Below are 19,977 nucleotides of genomic sequence, written 5' to 3' on the forward strand. Positions count from 1 at the left end.
CAAAGCAAGCCTTGCTATCATGTAACTAATGACCTAAATACAGTGATAAGATGCATTTCTTTAGGGGAACACAACAGCCATTTGTTTTTGTGTTTACGATCCTGTTAAATGTGTTTTTTAGCTGGTGTACACGCTTCTTCAGACCACACGCCCAATGGTGTGCACTCCTCTTCATTAGGTTAGTCTTTCTTCCTGTACGTTTATGTATGCTTACAGTATGTGCACTTTTATTCAACTAATTCTGATCCAGTTTTAATTAAAATAATGAAATGAATACTTGATACACAAGATGATTACAATGATTGTTTTAAGACTTTTATAAGTTAATGACTAAAAGACAGACAGATGAAACTATAGCAAGGTTTTAAATTTTTGTTAAAGCTGTGCTTAAAGCTGCCGGATTGGGTCATGTTTTCCAGATTGTACATCATCTACATGATACAGTACAGCTCAACACCATAGAAATGACATACAGTACAGCAGATTTAATGCTACACCACTATAGCACATACACATACAGTAGAATACGCTTATACAGTGAAAAGTCATTTTAAGAGTCGTGTGAATGTCTGAACAGGAGGGAGGGAGGGAGAACGTGGATGAGAGCAAGAGAGAGAGAGAGAGAGAGAGAATAAACCCAGCCAGCTCGATCCTAATCCCTGTATCTGATAGATGCAGCCAGGATGTGAGATGTCGTTCCCCAGACATTAGAGCAATCTCTTTACACATACTACTCTTGACTCTTATGAACTCCAAGATTCTAGCAATCCATTACGCCAATCAAAAATGTTTTCTTTTTTTTTTCTTTTTTTTTCTTTTTTAGATAAAGTTTATCCATAATGCTGCATTTTTGTTCCAATTTTATTTATTGTTAATAATGTTTTCCAGACTCACATACTCTAATGTGTAATGTGTTGCGGTCATTCAGTTATAAATTTTAGCTTCTTTGATTAATAAAATTTAATTAAATTCATTTTTTTAAAAATGAATGAATGAATGAATGAATGAATGTTGGTGTGTATTTGGTCATATAGCATGGTGCAATATTTCTTTTACTAGTATTAGTACTAGTATTAGTCTACTACTGATTTTATTTCACAATTATTATATCCATTTGATTAATCTGATTAAGGCTTATATTTATTCTGATTTATATTCATATAATTTTTTAAAATAATGTTTTATACAAATTGTTTGTATAATAGACTGACTAAATAATTGTCATTGTCATGTCCTGCTGCTTCCTATGTGTGTGTGCTCTCAGTTAATGGATACATCAGTGCTCAGGGAGAGAACGCCATGACGAGAGGCCCGACAGCCAAATCTGCAGCACCCCCTACAGGAAGCCTCACGAGCATCGGACACAAGCCAGAGCTCCGAGTGCTTGTTCCACCATCCTGTAAAATCTCACCAGCTCTGGTGAGATCTCTAGATTATATCCAGGACATTAATAAACCAATACTACTGTTTTTATTTTTATTTATTTTAAAAACGTTCTACGCAAACCCTCCCACGTGTCTGCGAAATCGCCACAATTTCCACTTTGGTGTAATGCATATTGACTGAAAAACAATAAAAATTGTATTACATGCACAAACTTGTCTCAAAATGGGAATTGTGCGTTTGTGTAGAGGTGTAGCTATTGTAAATCAGCTTAAAAAGCATCCTAAAAAGACCATTCTTTCAAAAAAAAATAAAAAGTACATTATAGTAGTATTAAGTCCATTCGTTAGGGTTGTGCATGACTGGAACTGAAGAATTGTACCCATTTTCTCAGTTACTGTGAAATGCATTGTGTGGAAGGAATTACTGGTTGCTTAGTTCAGAACCAAACACTAAGATAAGGTCATCTGATAAACAGCATTCTTTTCATTTCTTTAATATATTTCACTCTGTCTTGCAAGCAGCCAGAGGAAGAGGGAAATTTGGTAAGTTAAAAGATAAATGACTTGAACTTATTTTCTCATTAAAGCATCTAGAGGCCACAGTTAGTCCAGCTCATGTCTTGATCATTAATTTCATTTTTCGTACATTAGCGCAGAAAGACCATTAAACTATGCAGTGTAGAGAAATGTCAGGGAAATAACTAGGAAACTGGTTCATGCTATTCAAGAGGTATGGAAAGTTTTTATTCTTAGAATCTGATTTTAAAAAAAGGGGAAAAAAAGCATTTTAAAATAAAGACATAAAAAATACCTTGATAGCAATTACTGATATTCATTAGGTTTAGCCTAATAGGTGAGTTTTAAATGCTTTCAGCTGCATGCTTGGACAAAAAAACGATTTCACTTACTGCGAAGTTAACATTACTGGCATAATAAATGCACAAACTTTGCTCTGAACTCAGAAGAAAACATGACTGAAATTGTGCTTTAAGGTCTGATTTTTTTTTTTTTGTGCCATTGAGTTTATCCAAAGGACTTGTACTATTATTTTGAAGCTGTAGATTAAATCTGAATTAATGTTTGGAAAAAGAAAACACGACGAGATCAGGAGCCAAGGTTTTTTCTTTTTTACATTTGGTCCTATGTCATAGCGGGAATTTTTTTACTTTTACTTTTAAAGGAGGTCTGTTTTTCATTTTAACTCACAGCTTGTACACTCCTGGTTTATTATAACATGTTCTGGGTTACAGCACTACACTTGTACACTTTTTATACTAGTAGCTCAACAAAAACTTTTCAATTATTTTACATAATCAATGAGTGTATTTAGGGAAACCTTGGGCAAAGTTCCCTTGTTGTCAGAAATGACGGCTATGCTACAGATTATGCAGTCTCAATAACCTGCATCTGAAACTGCTCTGTTTGTCCAACATTGTAACGTTATGTACAGATAGCAATTTATTCATCCAGACACCTCTTTGTTTTATGTGCATTTCAGAGGATGAACACTCCACCATCCAGCCAATCACTGAGCACACAGGTGGTATCCATGGCAACACCCAGTATGCACCCTCAGAGTCTGCACTTCCCCAATATGACATCAGCATACAGCTCAGGTGTGCACACATTTTATTTTTCTTGTACAGCATAAAGTTCACTGTACTGAAGTCAATCAGTTGCTCTATTGGTGATGTACTTATTTCTAACATCTTTCAGATTATGGCTTAAACAGCTCAGAGCTCAGTAACCTACATGGCTTCAGCATACCAGACAGCCTGACTTTGGGTTCAGGGTCACCATGGCAACATACTCAAACTTCTCAGGGGTGAGTGAGTTTCTGTCCTAACATCCATCCATGATTATTCATTGATCTTTCCATTATATATTCATCATCTAAAGTACAAAAATATCCCATCTTCTTCTTCCCACAGAGTCTCTCGTTCCTTATCCCATGTCTCAGAGCCATCCTCCAGGTCTCCTCCAGTCATGGATATAAAAGCTGAGCCTGTCTCTCCTCCGATGGCTTTCCTCTCCGCCCCACCCTCCTCCTCTCTCCACTCTCCAGTTGAAAGCCTCGCCTCGTCCTGCAGCTCGTATGAGGGGAGCGAGCGCGAGGAGCAGCGTAGAGACACCCATCCCTCTGTGCCCACCCCAGGCCAGGGCAGCGGGCCATCAGAGGGCATCAGGGGTCCATCACTGAAACGGCTACGCACGGAGAGCTGGGTGACATAGCACTCGATATGAATAGGCTGTCCGACCTGGTCACTATTTATTGCAAATAACGGTATTGCCATTGTCCCTTTTAAGTGTATGTAGCAAGAACTATGGGGACATACAGTAGGACACAAGAAGGAAGGGTGTGTCCTGAAGGAATAATATTTTTACAGGGTTGTACAGGGATGACAAATGGTCAAGTCATACCTTTTTATCAGCAGAAAATCAAATTAATGAAAAAGCTGTAGGACTATTTTTTTTTTTTTTTTTAAATCAGGGACTGAAGTTAAACTTTTAATGATGTTTGTAGTAAGACATCAAGCTGAAAGAGTTTGATATTTGTAAATGTTTTTACAATTTTATTTTAATTGTCTTTATAGGTCTTCAAACAAGCATGAACTTGAGCCAATAATTGCCTGCTTTTAAAATATGCTCTATAGTGCTCTGGGCCTAGATTATTTGCAAGGAAGTGTGTTTTCATTCTTTTTTTTTCATGCTAGCATATGCAAACAAACATGAGCATTGTTACAATCCATTGTTCTTTGGACTTTATAATGAATAAGCTGTAAGTGCATGCTGTAATCATATTTTAGTGCAGGGGATTTAAACTCAGTATCCAGTTACTATGCCCTTGAGGTTCAAGTGCAATAAAGGGTTAGGAGCACCTTTGTTCTGTGATCACTTCTGTCATCGGTGATGCCATAAGCTGTGCTGAACGTATCAATTTTGCACTCTGGAGGAAGTGCAGACTCATGTGCACAGAAGGAATAACTAAGCATTAGACACAATTCTATCGCTAATTCAGTGTCATTATATTCTCAAATGCTTATACATACTGTATATAGCACCAGCTGTATCCATAAATGTTTTTCTCTTCATCATTTGGACAGATGTTCAGTTTCCATCGGTGTGGCGAAAGTTTGTGGAAAAGACTCGTACTGTAGATGGAGCACATAAATAAGTGCACTCGTAAATCACAAAATAAGCAAAGGGACATCATGTTACCTTGTGGGCTTCATGGAAACACACACAAACAGGGACCAAAAGACCTCAAGTGTGACATTTGTGACAGAGATCTGTATAGGAAAAGTTCATCTCAAGTCAGTTACCTTTTCAGAAAAGCCACCGTCCAGCTTGAAATCTGCTCTCTGGAGTGTTTCAGTATCCAGACATTCATCATGTGAACAAAACTTTTTGGACTCCCAACCATCACACACACGTGTTTGTTCAGCATCTCATTCTAGATATACTGTAGTCCCGCTTTGCTGATATAATAACCTTTGATACTTCAGGTGTCCACAAACCTACAGCCATGTGTAGAAGTGTAACTTCTTCTCTGCTTTCTGGTCATCACATCAGGTTTTTCAATGTTGGAAATTATTTATTTGCATTATTTACTGTTAAGCCTCCTTTTAATCAAACACATCATGGACATTAAGTAATCGTTGTCTGAGGCTCTATTTATTAATTAGACAATGTATTTGCTATACTGTTTATAGAGTGATGTATATAATGTACAAATCCATAATATGAGGTAGCTGATTATGATCCATTTAAAGAAATATATCATTTAAACCATGATTGTCTCCTTTTTTGTTGTTTTGGATGTGGGTTATTTTTGTCCTAACAATGTACCATGTGTGTTATTACTAATATATACTTTAAAGAACTGCTGCTTAAAAAATATTGACTTAAGATGCAACACTCAAGTTTTACTTTGGTTGCTACCTATCTCCCCTGGAATTAAACACACACACACACACACACACACACACACACACACACACACAGAATAAAGGTATTTTACCGCACAAGGATGTTAGTGGGTGTAAAATACAAGGTGACCTATTTATTATTGACTTAAAAGTCAGACAAATAGAAAAGTCAGTTCACAGCACTTTGTTGTTTTAGAGAAACCTTAAGGTTTATTATATTACTCGCATGTGAACAGTGTGGTGCAGCAGTGTGTGCTGTGTGCTGGATAAGTGGTCTGATGCTGGGGACAAGCATCAAAAAAGAGTTTACTGGCTATGGTGAATAGATCTATTGATCTCGAGAAAACTGATTTCTTGAAATAGATAGCTATTTTATTGGAAGAAAAACATACAGAATTAATGAGCAATCTAGTGGAACTGCATGCATGAAATGAAAGTGAGACAAAAAAAACAGATATTAAACTTTAAGTATTTTTTAATCACTTTTCTTTTCTAGCTTCACAATCAGTTACTTTAAATCTTACTTGTGCCCCTTCATGGATGTTTATCGACAGCTGTGTTATTTCAACAAAAAGCATCAGGATGCATGCAGGTTTACATTTCGGCCAGCAGGGGGCAGCAAAGTAGTGAGCAAGAGACATCACTTACATCCATTACAGTGTCTGGGCATGGCAGGATTTCTGAAAGCTTCTGTTGAGAAAACTAATCTGTCTGAATTAGTAAATTACTACTTAATATGGCTCAGAGAGGAAGTCTTGAATCGCCTGCAATTAAATTCTTTAAAGGTTCCGTATGATTTAACGTGACTAAACGACTGTGCTGTGGAGCTTTTGCATTTCCATTCCCAAATTATAATCTTCAGCTAATATAAAGCAAAATTTTTTCCAAGCAAAGAATATTTTACGACTCAAAGGTCTTTTTGAATATGGAGTGTTACCAAAAACTAACCCCTAAAGAATATGCTGTGTGTCACTGTGTTCAGTATTTAATGGGTTCAGCAGTCTGTTTAATATCATAGTGATCAGTATTGCTGGGTTCAGTATGTGTGTTTTTCCTCGAGTAAAGTATCACTGAGTTCAGTATGGCTGTGTTAAGTAGCAGACGGATTAGTATTAGTAGGTTCATTAGTGATGGGTTAAGTATCACTGGGTTCAGTATTACTAAGTAAAGTATAACTGGGTCCAGTATGGCTTTGTTAAGTAGCAGTAGGTTAAGTATTACTGGGTTTATTATTGCTGGGATACGTACTACTGGCTAATTGTTGCTGGGTACTACTAGTACTACTGGGTTCAGCATCACTATGTTTAGTATCATTGTGTTCAGTCTTGCTGTGTTAAGTCTCAATAGGTTCAGAATTGCAGTGTTAAGTTGCAATGTGTTCAGTATTGCTGGGTTCAGTATTGCTGTGTTACCTATGGCTGGGTTGAGTATCACTGAGTAAAATATAAGTGAGTTGAGTATCACTGTGTTAAGTTGCACTGGGTTCAGTAATGCTATGTTAAGTATCGCTGGGTTTAGTAGTGCTGTGTTAAGTTGCAGTGTGTTTAGTCGCACTGGGTTCAGTATTGCTGTGTTAAGTTGCACTGGGTTCAGTCGCACTGGCTTCAGTAATGCTGTGTAAAGTATTGCTGGGTTCAGTATTGCTGGGTTAAGTTGCACTGGGTTCAGTAATGCTATGCTCAGTATGACAATGGGTTCATTATTGCTTTGTTAAGTTGCAGTGGGTTCAGTTGCACTGTGTTCAGTAATGCTGTGTAAAGTATTGCTGGGTTCAGTATAACCAAGTTCACTATTGCTGCTTTAAGTAGAAATAGGTTCAGAATTGCTAAGTTAAGTATTGCTGGGTTTCGTAGCACGGTGTTAAGTATTACAGGGTTCAGTATCGCTATAAGTATCACAGGGTTCAGTATCACTGTGTCAAGTATCAATGTGTTAGGTATTGCTGGGTTCAGTATCACCATGTTAAGTATCAATGTGTTAGGTATCGCTGGGTTCAGTATCACCATGTTAAGTATCAATGTGTTAGGTATCGCTGGGTTCAGTATTACTGTGTTAAGTATCGCTGGGTTCAGTGTCACTTTGTTAAGTATCACTGTGTTAGGTATCGCTCGGTTTAGTATCACTGTGTTCAGTTTTACTGTTTTCAGTGTCACTGTGTAAAGTATCACAGGGTTCAGTATCACTGTGTCAAGTATTGCTGGGTTCATTACCACGGTGTTAAGTATCAATGTGTTAGGTATCGCTGGGTTCAGTTTCACTTTTTCAAGTATCACTGTGTTAGGTATCACTGTGTTAAGTATTACTGTGTTAAGTATCACTGTTTTCAGTATCACTGTGTTAAGTATTACTGTGTTAGGTATCGCTGGGTTCAGTATCACTGTGTTAAGTATTGCTGGGTTCAGTATCACTGTGTTAAGTATTGCTGGGTTCAGTATCACTGTGTTAAGTAACGCTGTGTTAAGTACCACAGGGTTCAGTATCGCGGGGTTTAGTATAACCGAGATCAGTATCACAGGGGTCAGTATCCCTATGTTAAGTATCACTGTGTTAGGTATCGCTGGGTTCAGTATCACTGTGTTAAGTATCGCTGGGTTCAGTATCACTGTGTTAAGTATCACAGGGTTCAGTATCGCTGTGTTAAATATTGCTCTGTTAAGTATCACTGTATTAAGTATTACTGTGTTAGGTATCGCTGGGTTCATTATCACGGTGTTAACCGAGTATAACCGAGATCAGTATCACAGGGGTCAGTATCCCTATGTTAAGTATCACTGTGTTAGGTATCGCTGGGTTCAGTATCACTGTGTTAAGTATCGCTGGGTTCAGTATCACTGTGTTAAGTATCGCTGGGTTCAGTATCACTGTGTTAAGTATCGCTGGGTTCAGTATCACTGTGTTAAGTATCACTGTATTAGGTATTGCGGGGTTCAGTATCGCAGGGTTCAGTATCACGGGGTTCAGTATCACTGAGATCAGTATCGCAGGGTTCAGTATTGCAGGGTTTTGTATCACTGAGGTCAGTATCACAGGGTTCAGTATCACTGAGATCAGTATCACAGGGTTCAGTATCACGGGGTTCAGTATCACTGAGATCAGTATTGCAGGGTTCAGTATCGCAGGGTTTTGTATCACTGAGATCAGTATCACAGGGTTCAGTATCACAGGGTTCAGTATCACTGAGATCAGTATCGCAGGGTTCAGTATCACAGGGTTCAGTATCACTGAGATCAGTATCACAGGGTTCAGTATCACTGAGATCAGTATCGCTGGGTTCAGTATCACAGGGTTCAGTATCACTGAGATCAGTATCACAGGGTTCAGTATCACTGAGATCAGTATCGCTGGGTTCAGTATCACAGGGTTCAGTATCACTGAGATCAGTATCGCAGGGTTCAGTATCACAGGGTTCAGTATCACGGGGTTCAGTATCACTGAGATCAGTATTGCAGGGTTCAGTATCGCAGGGTTTTGTATCACTGAGATCAGTATCACAGGGTTCAGTATCACAGGGTTCAGTATCACGGGGTTCAGTATCACTGAGATCAGTATTGCAGGGTTCAGTATCGCAGGGTTTTGTATCACTGAGATCAGTATCACAGGGTTCAGTATCACGGGGTTCAGTATCACGGGGTTCAGTATCACTGAGATCAGTATCACAGGGTTCAGTATCACTGAGATCAGTATCACAGGGTTCAGTATCACTGAGATCAGTATCACAGGGTTCAGTATCACTGAGATCAGTATCACGGGGTTCAGTATCACTGAGATCAGTATCACGGGGTTCAGTATCACGGGGTTCAGTATCACTGAGATCAGTATCACGGGGTTCAGTATCACGGGGTTCAGTATCACTGAGATCAGTATCACAGGGTTCAGTATCACTGAGATCAGTATCACGGGGTTCAGTATCACTGAGATCAGTATCACGGGGTTCAGTATCACAGGGTTCAGTATCACTGAGATCAGTATCACGGGGTTCAGTATCACGGGGTTCAGTATCACTGAGATCAGTATCACAGGGTTCAGTATCACTGAGATCAGTATCACGGGGTTCAGTATCACTGAGATCAGTATCACGGGGTTCAGTATCACAGGGTTCAGTATCACTGAGATCAGTATCACGGGGTTCAGTATCACGGTGTTCAGTATCACTGAGATCAGTATCACGGGGTTCAGTATCACGGGGTTCAGTATCACTGAGATCAGTATCACAGGGTTCAGTATCACTGAGATCAGTATCACGGGGTTCAGTATCACTGAGATCAGTATCACGGAGTTCAGTATCACAGGGTTCAGTATCACTGAGATCAGTATCACGGGGTTCAGTATCACTGAGATCAGTATCACGGGGTTCAGTATCACTGAGATCAGTATCACGGGGTTCAGTATCACTGAGATCAGTATCACGGGGTTCAGTATCACAGGGTTCAGTATCACTGAGATCAGTATCACGGGGTTCAGTATCACTGAGATCAGTATCACGGGGTTCAGTATCACTGAGATCAGTATCACGGGGTTCAGTATCACTGAGATCAGTATCACAGGGTTCAGTATCACTGAGATCAGTATCACGGGGTTCAGTATCACTGAGATCAGTATCACGGGGTTCAGTATCACAGGGTTCAGTATCACTGAGATCAGTATCACAGGGTTCAGTATCACTGAGATCAGTATCACGGGGTTCAGTATCACTGAGATCAGTATCACGGGGTTCAGTATCACAGGGTTCAGTATCACTGAGATCAGTATCACAGGGTTCAGTATCACAGAGTTCAGTATCACAGGGTTCAGTATCACTGAGATCAGTATCACAGGGTTCAGTATCACTGAGATCAGTATCACAGGGTTCAGTATCCTATTCAGTGCTGCTCGTCCTGTAGTTTAACACGGAAGTCCTCACACACTCTTGCTCCGCCGCGTGCGTTTGTTTCTGTGTGTGTCTCTCTCTCTCTCTCTCTCTCTCATACACACACACACAGACACACACACACACATGACCAGGATGACTTTGAAACGGCTTTAAACGCTGGACCTCAGGTAGGACACTTTATTCCTGTGATACAGACATGAAGGTAAGAGTCGGAGACACGACTGACTGCTTTCTGCCTTTTTAGTTACCTGTTCTTACACACACACACACACACACACACACCTGGAAGCGTCGGCGCCGGGATTATAGACAGTAACTCGTTTTCTTTCGTCTACTTTTACAGCGATGTCGGGTTTGTTTGTTTGTTTGTTTGTTTACTTTTTTGTTGTTTTGGTTGAAGTGTTTTTGCAGTTTTAGCGGCTGATTGACGGCGTCACACAACAGAACAAATCTACTGTACATATTCACGTGTGCAGTGAAGTTAGTGCAGTTATCTCTTAAATTGTGTTTTTCATGAGCAGTGATCACCATCACGCAGCCATGCGCTGTTTGCACACACACACACACACACACACACTCCATCCAAACACCAGAGACGTGTGTGCTATCCATACACATAGACATTTTCTCTTAGGCTCTAAAAAGTGTTCACTGTCAGTGTGACGTCACATCCAGTCTCCTGATAAATTGTTAATGTGTTATGGTTAATCACCAGATATGATCAGTGTGAAAGAGCTTGTGCAAGCAGTGAAACACTTTGCATGTCTATATGCAATATATATATATATATATATATATATATATATATATATATATAGGCTATATATATATAGGCTATATATATATATATATATATATTTTTTTTTTTTTTTTAAAGGAAAAGGTAAAAACAGGAGTCTGGACCAGTAGCTTGTCATTTATTCTGTACATTAGACATGTTGTAGAATCCCATTATAAAATTGCAGTTTTAGATATTTTAGTCACTGTTTGACAATTTTGACAAACACAATACTTACGTATGTTCTATTTACATTATTCTAATATGATTCTTATTCTCACGGCATGGAACCACCAGACAAAACAATTTTTTCAATCATAACTCAGACATACGTTTGATCGGGAACTGAGATTTCCCTATTACATTAAACCTCTCATTAAGGTGGAGAAGTGTACGTGACTCAGAACTTTGTCACGCATGTAACAATGATATTCACATGCAGTCGCTCTTACTGACTGTAGACAAGTTTGCATTCCTGTCTGACTAACCGTAGTGCATTCTCATGAGCACATGCAGACAAGGACATCTCTATTCACCCGGTGTCTCTGCGTGTCATCTTTTTCCTTAGTGAGGAAATCAGGTGGAAATAAAAAACCTTGCTATCATTCTATCAATTCCTTTATAGAGCACAAGCACAAAATATGTAGATGTAAGTACAGTATGCAAATCAATTTGTATAAGTGTATAAAGGAAAGTTAACTGCTCACAACATCCTGAACCTATCAAACATTCGGTGGTACTCATTCCTTATTACTGTACAAGTAGCTCCAGAGTAGCGAATAAAAAGAAAAACTATATAAAACATCTGTTTTATAATTCTTATTGAAGGTAGGGCTTTGCAATTTTGGCTACGTATGGCTAGAAAAAAAACAAGATGATAAATATATATTTTTGCTTCTTTTACAGTTGAAATAATTTTTTTTATTTAAAAACAATCTATATTTTTAATTTATTGCCTTAACCCAGACAAACTGTTGTAGTATGAATTATAACACAAACTATAAACTGTTGTTTATAGAAGTAGTGATTTAACTGTTATTTATCAGGAATATTGATGGACCCTTTTTCATTAAAGGTTATAGACCTCTCTCTCACTTAGTTAAATCCACTTTGAACGATTATTGTGTAACCTGCAAAGCTGTCAGACAAAAGAAGTGATTCCAGAGTTGATCCCCATGTCCCCTGTAGTTGGATATGGCTTTTTTCGAGTTTGAAGCAGAGGCTGATGTGCAAATTCCCAGATAACTCGCCAATAGATGAGGCTTGGGTGTCCATGATCTGTCACCAGTTTACTGCTACTGGTCGGTGATCAGTGTTGTTCAGTTCACCTGGCAGGGGTGGTATCACATTGTTATGGCTGTTTGTTATGCATGCCCTGATGAAGTAGCACCCTGTAACAGCTTGTCGTGTTGGCCAGGATGAATGATTGCACTAAACAGCAGGGTTTATTGGTTTGGTTGATGCACTGTATATGGCATTGTCAGGTGAAGTGTGTAATATGAGCCACATCATTCATTTACTCAGGTTCAGTCAGGCTTTAGATTTGTTTGACTTTTGAGTTAATGATTGTACATCATGGGCTTTAGTTGCTCCAGCATGCATCCGGTAATTCTTTTCCCCATAAAAACACCTGTTAAAGGTTGAAAGAAGATCAAGTGACGTTTTATCTTATCTTCATCTCATAACTATTTTTGGTGACATCTGTAACTTTAGGTGTCTGTTTTCGCCTGAAGGGAGTGGAACGCATTGTGATCTTCTATGGTTGTATCCTGTTATATATGGTTCGGTCAAGGTTCGGTTAGCATAGCCTTCGAATCATTCTCCTGAGATCTCTCTCAGAGGTGGGCATTCTGTATAAACTCTAGATGAGGAAAAGCGTAGCAGCTTGTGAAATATTCAAACTACAAAATAATACATTAACAAACATTATGAATATGTGATTTGATGTTGATGATGTGTGATGAGGTGGCGTATAGGGCACATGATCAGTGTTGTCATGTAATGAAGAACAAATACTGAAGTACTGGTAATTTCTCCTCACTGTCTTTCATTGTTCCCACACCAATTTGAGTTAATGACATAATGCCTGTCTTTTGCTAACCGCTATGTGCTGAAGGGCTGTGTCATGTTCACAGTAAAATCAATGATGACTGATCCCGTCATGAAATCACCTTCCATGGGCTCTGCTGCTAGTGCTACAATAGTTAGTTTAGATATATGGCTAACATGATGGTCAGGCTAAGATGTGCTAGCTAACATGATGTTGATTAGCCTACTGTAACTGCTACACCCCGTTTTTTTTTTGTTGTTATTTAAAATTTGTTGTTTTTTAAAAGTGTTTCCTGGACCACTGGATCACAATACTTAATCTGTACTTTGTCTGGTAGGGTCAAACCCAGAATAATAACCTAATTATGGAATAAACGACTATGCTAACTGGCTAGCATGAACTCTAGAGCTATCCTACATCTTGAGAAAGCAACTTTAGTTAAATCGAAACTTTGAAAGGTGATTTTATCTCAAAAACATTTTTCTAGTGAAAAACTTTTCCGTATCAGACATGCTTAATCGGGGTGAATTTTACAGGAAACCATTAAAGTAATTGCGACCAGTGTTTTTGTTAAAGTTGCAGTACCAACCAGCAGAAACTCTTGTGCAAATATGGTTCCAACCTGGGCCTGTCTCGTTACCGCGGGAACCTGTGGGTCTAGATTTTACTTTGACATATCAAATGTTTTTGTTCAGTCGCTCTATTTGGCTCCTCAAACAGATGACTCGCTCGATTTTCTAAAGTTTACAAGAACATATTTGCCACATTACGGAAACCATTCCCACTCTCCCAGTAAGAAAAAAATAAATAAATAAAATCAACATTTCTTGTTTCTACTTATCACAGCTCATCCACAGTATTTCCACACACATAGCGTACTCCCTGTGAACCAACGTTTTATGTGCTTTATGTGCAAGGTTTAAAGCCTAAGGAGCTTACAGTAGGCCTCATCACTCTTATGCAAAGCATTTCCACTCAGAAACGATGGGCCAGGTGTTACCCCGGCATTATAATAATCCAAAAATGCATTGCCCTGCCCTTAATACCCAGACGCCCCTCCACCCTCATGTTTTTCAGTGTTATTAATCTACAGTGCGTTGGATGATGTCACTAACAGTGCAGGGTGGAGCAACATGCTTGTTTCTGTTGATTTTAACATGTTTCACGTCTGTTAAGATGCATGGGTGCAGTTAAGACTGGTATTGGTTTTGTTAGTCTAACTTTCTCACAGTCTCAAATTCCAAGCCTGCTTGTCTTCAGCTGGACAGGAAAAGCTGCTGTTGATGGATTAAATGGAGAAACAACGTACTGTGGGATATCCTTTAAGGAAAGGGATAAAATGGTTAGATTAGACCATTGCACATTACACACTAAAGTAAAAAAAAAAACATTCCTCAAAATCTTTATACCAGTTAATAATTGTATGTAAAAAAAACTGCATGAATGATTTGGAGCTGTTTTGTGGCAAATAGTGCATGTTGTGCATTATAGGAAAAAAACTTTACTTATATGGGTGCCAAAAATTGTGTAGCATTTAGTGTTGGGGGCGGGGGAAAGGCACTTCAGAAAAAAAGGAAGGTCTTAGCTTTTGTATGAGGATGTTACATTGCCCTGTGACCCTGCATAAAAAGATGTAGAGGTTGGTTATAACCTTTACCTTCCCCAAAAGATCGTTCTGTGATGGAGAGTTCGATGTGGGTGGGTGTTGGCAAGACCAACTCGGGTAGGAAATAAGAAGAAACCTAAGTGAAATTTAATAATAAAAAAAAAAAAAAACACCCCTACACATACCTCAATATACAGTATTTAAGCTCAAAATATCCCTCTCACACATCACTGTTTTCATTGTCTAGGACGGTGCTAATAATTTCTAAGTTGGCGTTAGACCCTGGATTAAATGATATAACTAGACCAGTAGGGATGGCTGATATAGCAGACGATGATGGGTAACTGTAGTTAAAGCCATTTGTAAGATACACAATATGTTTCCGGATACGCAGGATATGTCCTACAGTGCTTTGCAAACAAACTTTTTCCACACAAAATTTCAAATATGTACTTAAATACACTTTACTGAGCATATGTCTGATGGGGAAAGTTCCCTTCTTTATATCCCTCGTTTGTTTCCCTGCTTATCGCTCGCACATTGCAGTGATGCATTCATTCATGACTGTAAGAGTAAACACAAGTGTGTTTACTAAAGTTAATTAGGGAATCAAATATCTACAGTCCACAGCAGAGATCAAAACACAGGCAGGTCACAACACAGATCGTAATCAAAGAGCAAGATCAGTGTTAAAACCAAAAATACTGAACACTAAGGGACAGGACGAAAACGAAAGTACTAGAATTCACGCTATACTTGGCAAAATAAGCTGAGACATCAACATAAATGAACAGACTAACGATGATTAGTGAGAAGCCATGTTAACTTTATAAACGTAAGAAGACCTTATGCCCAATTTTTACAAACTGAACTTAACTTTATTAACTTGAGAAGCTTGAGTTTGAGTCTGCAAAGTGAGATAAATCCAGTTGGCAAAAACAAGTTTTACAAACTGGTAAATATTTTGTGCCTGGTTCTTTTTGGTTGCAGTGGTTTTAAAAAGCATAATTATGTGGATATTATGTCTGTATTGTGTTTAACACAGTGTAAACTACTGTACATATGATTTTGCAAATCTGTTTGCCGCCTACAACAGTTTTGTCCCATTAGATCAATCAGCGTGCAGTTGTGGTTGTGATCATGTGAATACGCACTTTGCTTTGATTTGTCTTTTTGTAGAGATTCAGTTTTGTTGTACAAAAAACTTTTTTAATGTTAAAAATCATGAGAAACATAAAAAAATTAAACAAATCAAAATTGAATCTTTATTTTAGAATAAGTTATTAGCATTTTCATCACCAGCAATGCATAATAAACACCTCTACTGTAACACTTCAGCAGTTGATACTTAGAAGTACTTAAAAACAGCATGCCCCCAAAGTTTCAAAATTATAACAAGCATGCATATTATTATCATTATTATTAGTAATAATAATAATAATTTCTTTTTATTATTATTATTGCAAAATAATAAATGCTAAATGTTAAAAGTCTTTATAGCATGTAAAAAAAAGAAGAAAAAAATCAAAACAAAATTTTATTTTTGGGGGGGGGGGGGGGGGGGGGGGGAAAAAAATATAGTAAAAGACTTAAATTACCAGTCAAAAGTGTGGACAGAAGTTTGGATTTATTCTCTATATTTTTAAACCTTACGGTTTTTAAAACTATGAAATAACATATGGCATTAGGTAATTGCTGTATGTGAAAACAACAACAGTCAGTTGTTATTTTAAGACATGGTCTGCTGTTCTGAAATAGTTTTTGCAAGAACAGTAAGTGCATTTGCTAAACCCATCAAGAACCATAATGAAACTGGCTCTCATGCTGCAGAGGAGTCAGAAATCACCAAGTAGTTAACAGCGCCTCAGATGAGAGCTGTTATGTAGGCTTTACGAAGCATAAGTAGCAGATACATCTCACATCAACTGTTCAAAGGAGATTTTGGCATGTTTTGGATGCATTTAGCATTGTTTTACAGTGTAGAAAGAAATCAAAATCACAAAGACCATGGAATTAGAAGGTGTGTCTAAACTTTTGACTGGTAGTGTAAATCTAAGGTTTTCTGCAGACTTTATAACTGTGGATAACCATACAAATAATAATTGTGCAAAACCAGCATGTGGAAAGCAGAAGAACTGCAGGAGAGCCTGTGATTTTATATCAAGGTGGCAAAAAAATCGGTGTGAACGAAACAAGACGTGGCATAGGAAAATAATCAAGGACAGGGTGGAGTGATGCACCTGACATGAAATGTTAAACATGACAGGAAATTGTTTAAAGAACAGCAACTCCTGAAGATTTATTCCTCTTACACCACTTCAGTTTGCCAACATTAAACAAAACGTTGTACTTTATGAACCCTTATAGTATTTTTACAATATTGTGAAACGTCCCCAAAACAAGTTCATCATTCAGGTGCGTTATAACAGCTTTTTTTAAGAAGAGTGCACAAATTGTTACTAAATACTAAAATATTTCGAGATTGTCTCTGTTTACAAGAAAGTACTTTATTTACTTTGAAATACTTCAAGTAGCTTTACAATTATAAAGCACTGACACTGGCGACTCCTTCCAAAATCAACATCACTTCATACAAAAACTTACTGTTGAAAATCATATCAGCGAGTTCGAAGATCTGTCCACCATCCATGTCCCTGTGAGTGAACTGTTATTAAAGAAATAACACCAAGTAAATGAATTAAGTACACACACTTAATTTGTCAGTAGCACTGTCAGACCTGCTGTTATAGAAAATTAATAAACATCATTTGAGACGTACGGGAGAGGAACGCGTTATGATTATGAATAATGGGTTGTGTTTGTTTCATGCATTTCTTACATTCTCACAGGGTTTACTTGACTACTGTACAAACTCCCTGATGTATTATTATATCTGAAACTATTAAAATAAAAATGCCTTTTTATTATGTCAGGATGATTTGTGAAAACAACACTCGAACTCTTCAACCTGTGTTCTGCTTTGATCTGATCATTTGAACGAGAACAGACGACGCTTTGTTTGTTGTTTGACCCATTAGACATCTTTTCCACCACTGCACAGAGCTCGGATCTAAAGGTTGCCTTTCCTTTGTAGCGGCTCTGACGGTAACGTCGCTGAAGTCACTGACGCCACACCTACAACGACAGGAACAATTTATTATGACGTGCACGTTTTGGGATTCATTTCATTATACCATCCTGGTTCAGCTGGTTTCAATCGCTGATTTTGACAAAAAGAAATCAAAATCCTTTCTGTTTCTGTTGTTTTCCCATCAGTGCTTTAGAGAGTTGTTCAGATTTGGTGGTCTTAATTAGTTTGCTCTGCTCGATCTGCTTGTGTTGAGTTTCTTTGTGCTAGTCACGCAATAGGGCTGGCTGATAGCAGACTTATTTTCCTGTGAAGTGAGTAAAAGGAAATTCTGAAGAAGAAAACAATGCACTTTTTATGTTACCGTTAAGACCTGCCATTACATGCAATAGTAGAACTTCAGATTTAGTTCAGAGAACTTATTCTGGTGTTTAAGTTGCTGGTTTAGTCCTGTTTATATCAAATCCAGTGCAGCTGCAGGATTCCTGGCACCGGACTGGACTTGCCGTAAACAGGGCTAAACCAGGAAACAGGAGGTTTGGCTTACATACGAAGAGAGGCTATGAGCTGAAATGTTCTACTATCCAAATAATACCGGTTATCATAGTGGACCATTCGAGCCACACAGTTTACTTGCCATTTTATGCCGCATACCGTCCCTGATGCAACCCTCCTGTTAATATCAAGGCTTGAGACTGGCGGTAAGGATGCCCTGCATGGGATCGGGCACTAGCTGGGAATTAAACCCAGGCCTTCGACGTAGCAAAGTAACATAATCAACTTCATCCACATCATCATCATCATAATTTATTTAAGCATTCATCTTCTAAACTGTTTATCCTGTATACAGGGGTCCTGAAGCCTATTCTAGGAGACTTTGGGCACAAGGTGGAGTACACCCTGGGCAGGGTACCAATCCATCCCATGGCACACGCATGCACACTACGGGTAATTCCGTAACACTATTTAGCCAAATCTTCATGTGTGCAGACTGTGGGAGGAAACCAGCTTACATTATGCACAAGGACCTTTTCATTCTGGACCGGGTTTGGGTCTTTCAGCTCCAGTGAATGGAAGTCATCAATGTTACAACCTACGAATGCAATCTGTACAGTTATGTGCTTCCCACTTTGTGGCAGCAGTTTGGGGGAGAAACGCATAACAGGGGTCAGGGGGAGCTCAGTGGTTAGGGCATTGGACTATGGTTCAGAAGGTCCCAGGTTCAGATCCCACAACCACCAAGTTGTCCCTGTTGGACCCTAGGGCGTGGCCCATAACTGCTCAGATGTATTATTAGAAAAATGTAAGTTTCCATAATAATAAGGGCATGTTCCATAATCTTGGACATGGCAAAACTATATGGCAATATAGTGTACTATATACAAAATATATTAATACATAGTGTACTAACTATTAGTAAGCATTACTTGTTAACCTGTTCATTTATCCATGTGTGTTTTGTTGGAAAAATTGACAGTTTTTTGAAGCTTTCTACATGTATGCACACGTACACACAAACACACACACACACAGTGGCAACACCACAAGGCATGTTTTAACTACAAACGTACACCGGTCTGTTCAGAATTAGAGCACCAGCACCAACCACTGAGAAAAATCCAATATTGTTCTAGAATGTAGGGAATAAATCCAGACTTTTGACTAGTACTGTACACTATCCTTCAGACCTTACATCATATACACGTTCTTATTGTAATTTAACACATCTAAGCGTAATTTATGGAATGTTTTAATATCATAATTAAAATTCTATTAAAATTGTATTAGCCTTCATTAGGTATAGAGCTCATCTTCTGCTCATTTTAGAGCAGACTGTAAAGTCATGCTGTCGCATTAATCACAATGACTTTTACACCGTCAGCACACAGAGCAGCAATTTACTTTTCTTTTTTATTCTTACTTTTTTGTGAGACTTGATTAAGGCCTTAAATTGAACAAACCACATAACACACTATGTTATGTATATATACACTATGCACTATGTATATACAGGGGTTGGGCAATTAAACTGAAACGCCTGGTTTTAGACCTCAATAATTCATTTCCTTACGGTGTAGGGCCTCCTTCTGCGGACAGTACAGCATCAATTCGTCTTGGGAATGACAGATACAAGTCCTGCACAGTGGCCAGAGGGATTTTGAGCCGTTCTTCTTGCAGAATAGTGGCCAGGTCACTACGTGATGCTGGTGGAGGAAAGCGTTTCCTGACTCGCTCCTCCAAAACACCTCAATAATATTTAGATCTGGGTGC

At 38.5% G+C, this 19,977-nt stretch overlaps 2 protein-coding genes across 6 annotated transcripts in view; both read left to right on the forward strand.

Annotated features, from left to right (window-relative positions):
• The window catches only part of LOC128543449 (myocyte-specific enhancer factor 2A-like), a 34,774-nt gene extending 29,597 nt beyond the window's left edge, over positions 1–5,177 (forward strand). For 2 of the 3 annotated variants that reach the window (XM_053513879.1, XM_053513878.1), the window contains exons 7-12: positions 122–178; positions 1,265–1,419; positions 1,908–1,928; positions 2,884–3,001; positions 3,102–3,210; positions 3,317–5,177. In XM_053513879.1, the coding sequence (XP_053369854.1) occupies positions 122–178; positions 1,265–1,419; positions 1,908–1,928; positions 2,884–3,001; positions 3,102–3,210; positions 3,317–3,617 (761 nt within the window). In that variant the 3' untranslated portion in view covers positions 3,618–5,177. The remainder of the gene's footprint in view (positions 1–121; positions 179–1,264; positions 1,420–1,907; positions 1,929–2,883; positions 3,002–3,101; positions 3,211–3,316) is intronic. The other variant, XM_053513880.1, reaches the window with a different exon arrangement.
• A 5,105-nt stretch (positions 5,178–10,282) lies between these two features.
• The window catches only part of mctp2b (multiple C2 domains, transmembrane 2b), a 35,050-nt gene continuing 25,355 nt past the window's right edge, over positions 10,283–19,977 (forward strand). For 2 of the 3 annotated variants that reach the window (XM_053513439.1, XM_053513441.1), the window contains exon 1: positions 10,294–10,386. The gene's annotated coding sequence lies outside the window, so the exon portion shown is untranslated. Of the gene's footprint in view, positions 10,387–19,977 lie in introns of all 3 variants that reach the window. The other variant, XM_053513440.1, reaches the window with a different exon arrangement.

The sequence above is a fragment of the Clarias gariepinus genome, chromosome 15 (assembly GCF_024256425.1).
Source record: "Clarias gariepinus isolate MV-2021 ecotype Netherlands chromosome 15, CGAR_prim_01v2, whole genome shotgun sequence".
Taxonomy (NCBI): domain Eukaryota; kingdom Metazoa; phylum Chordata; class Actinopteri; order Siluriformes; family Clariidae; genus Clarias; species Clarias gariepinus.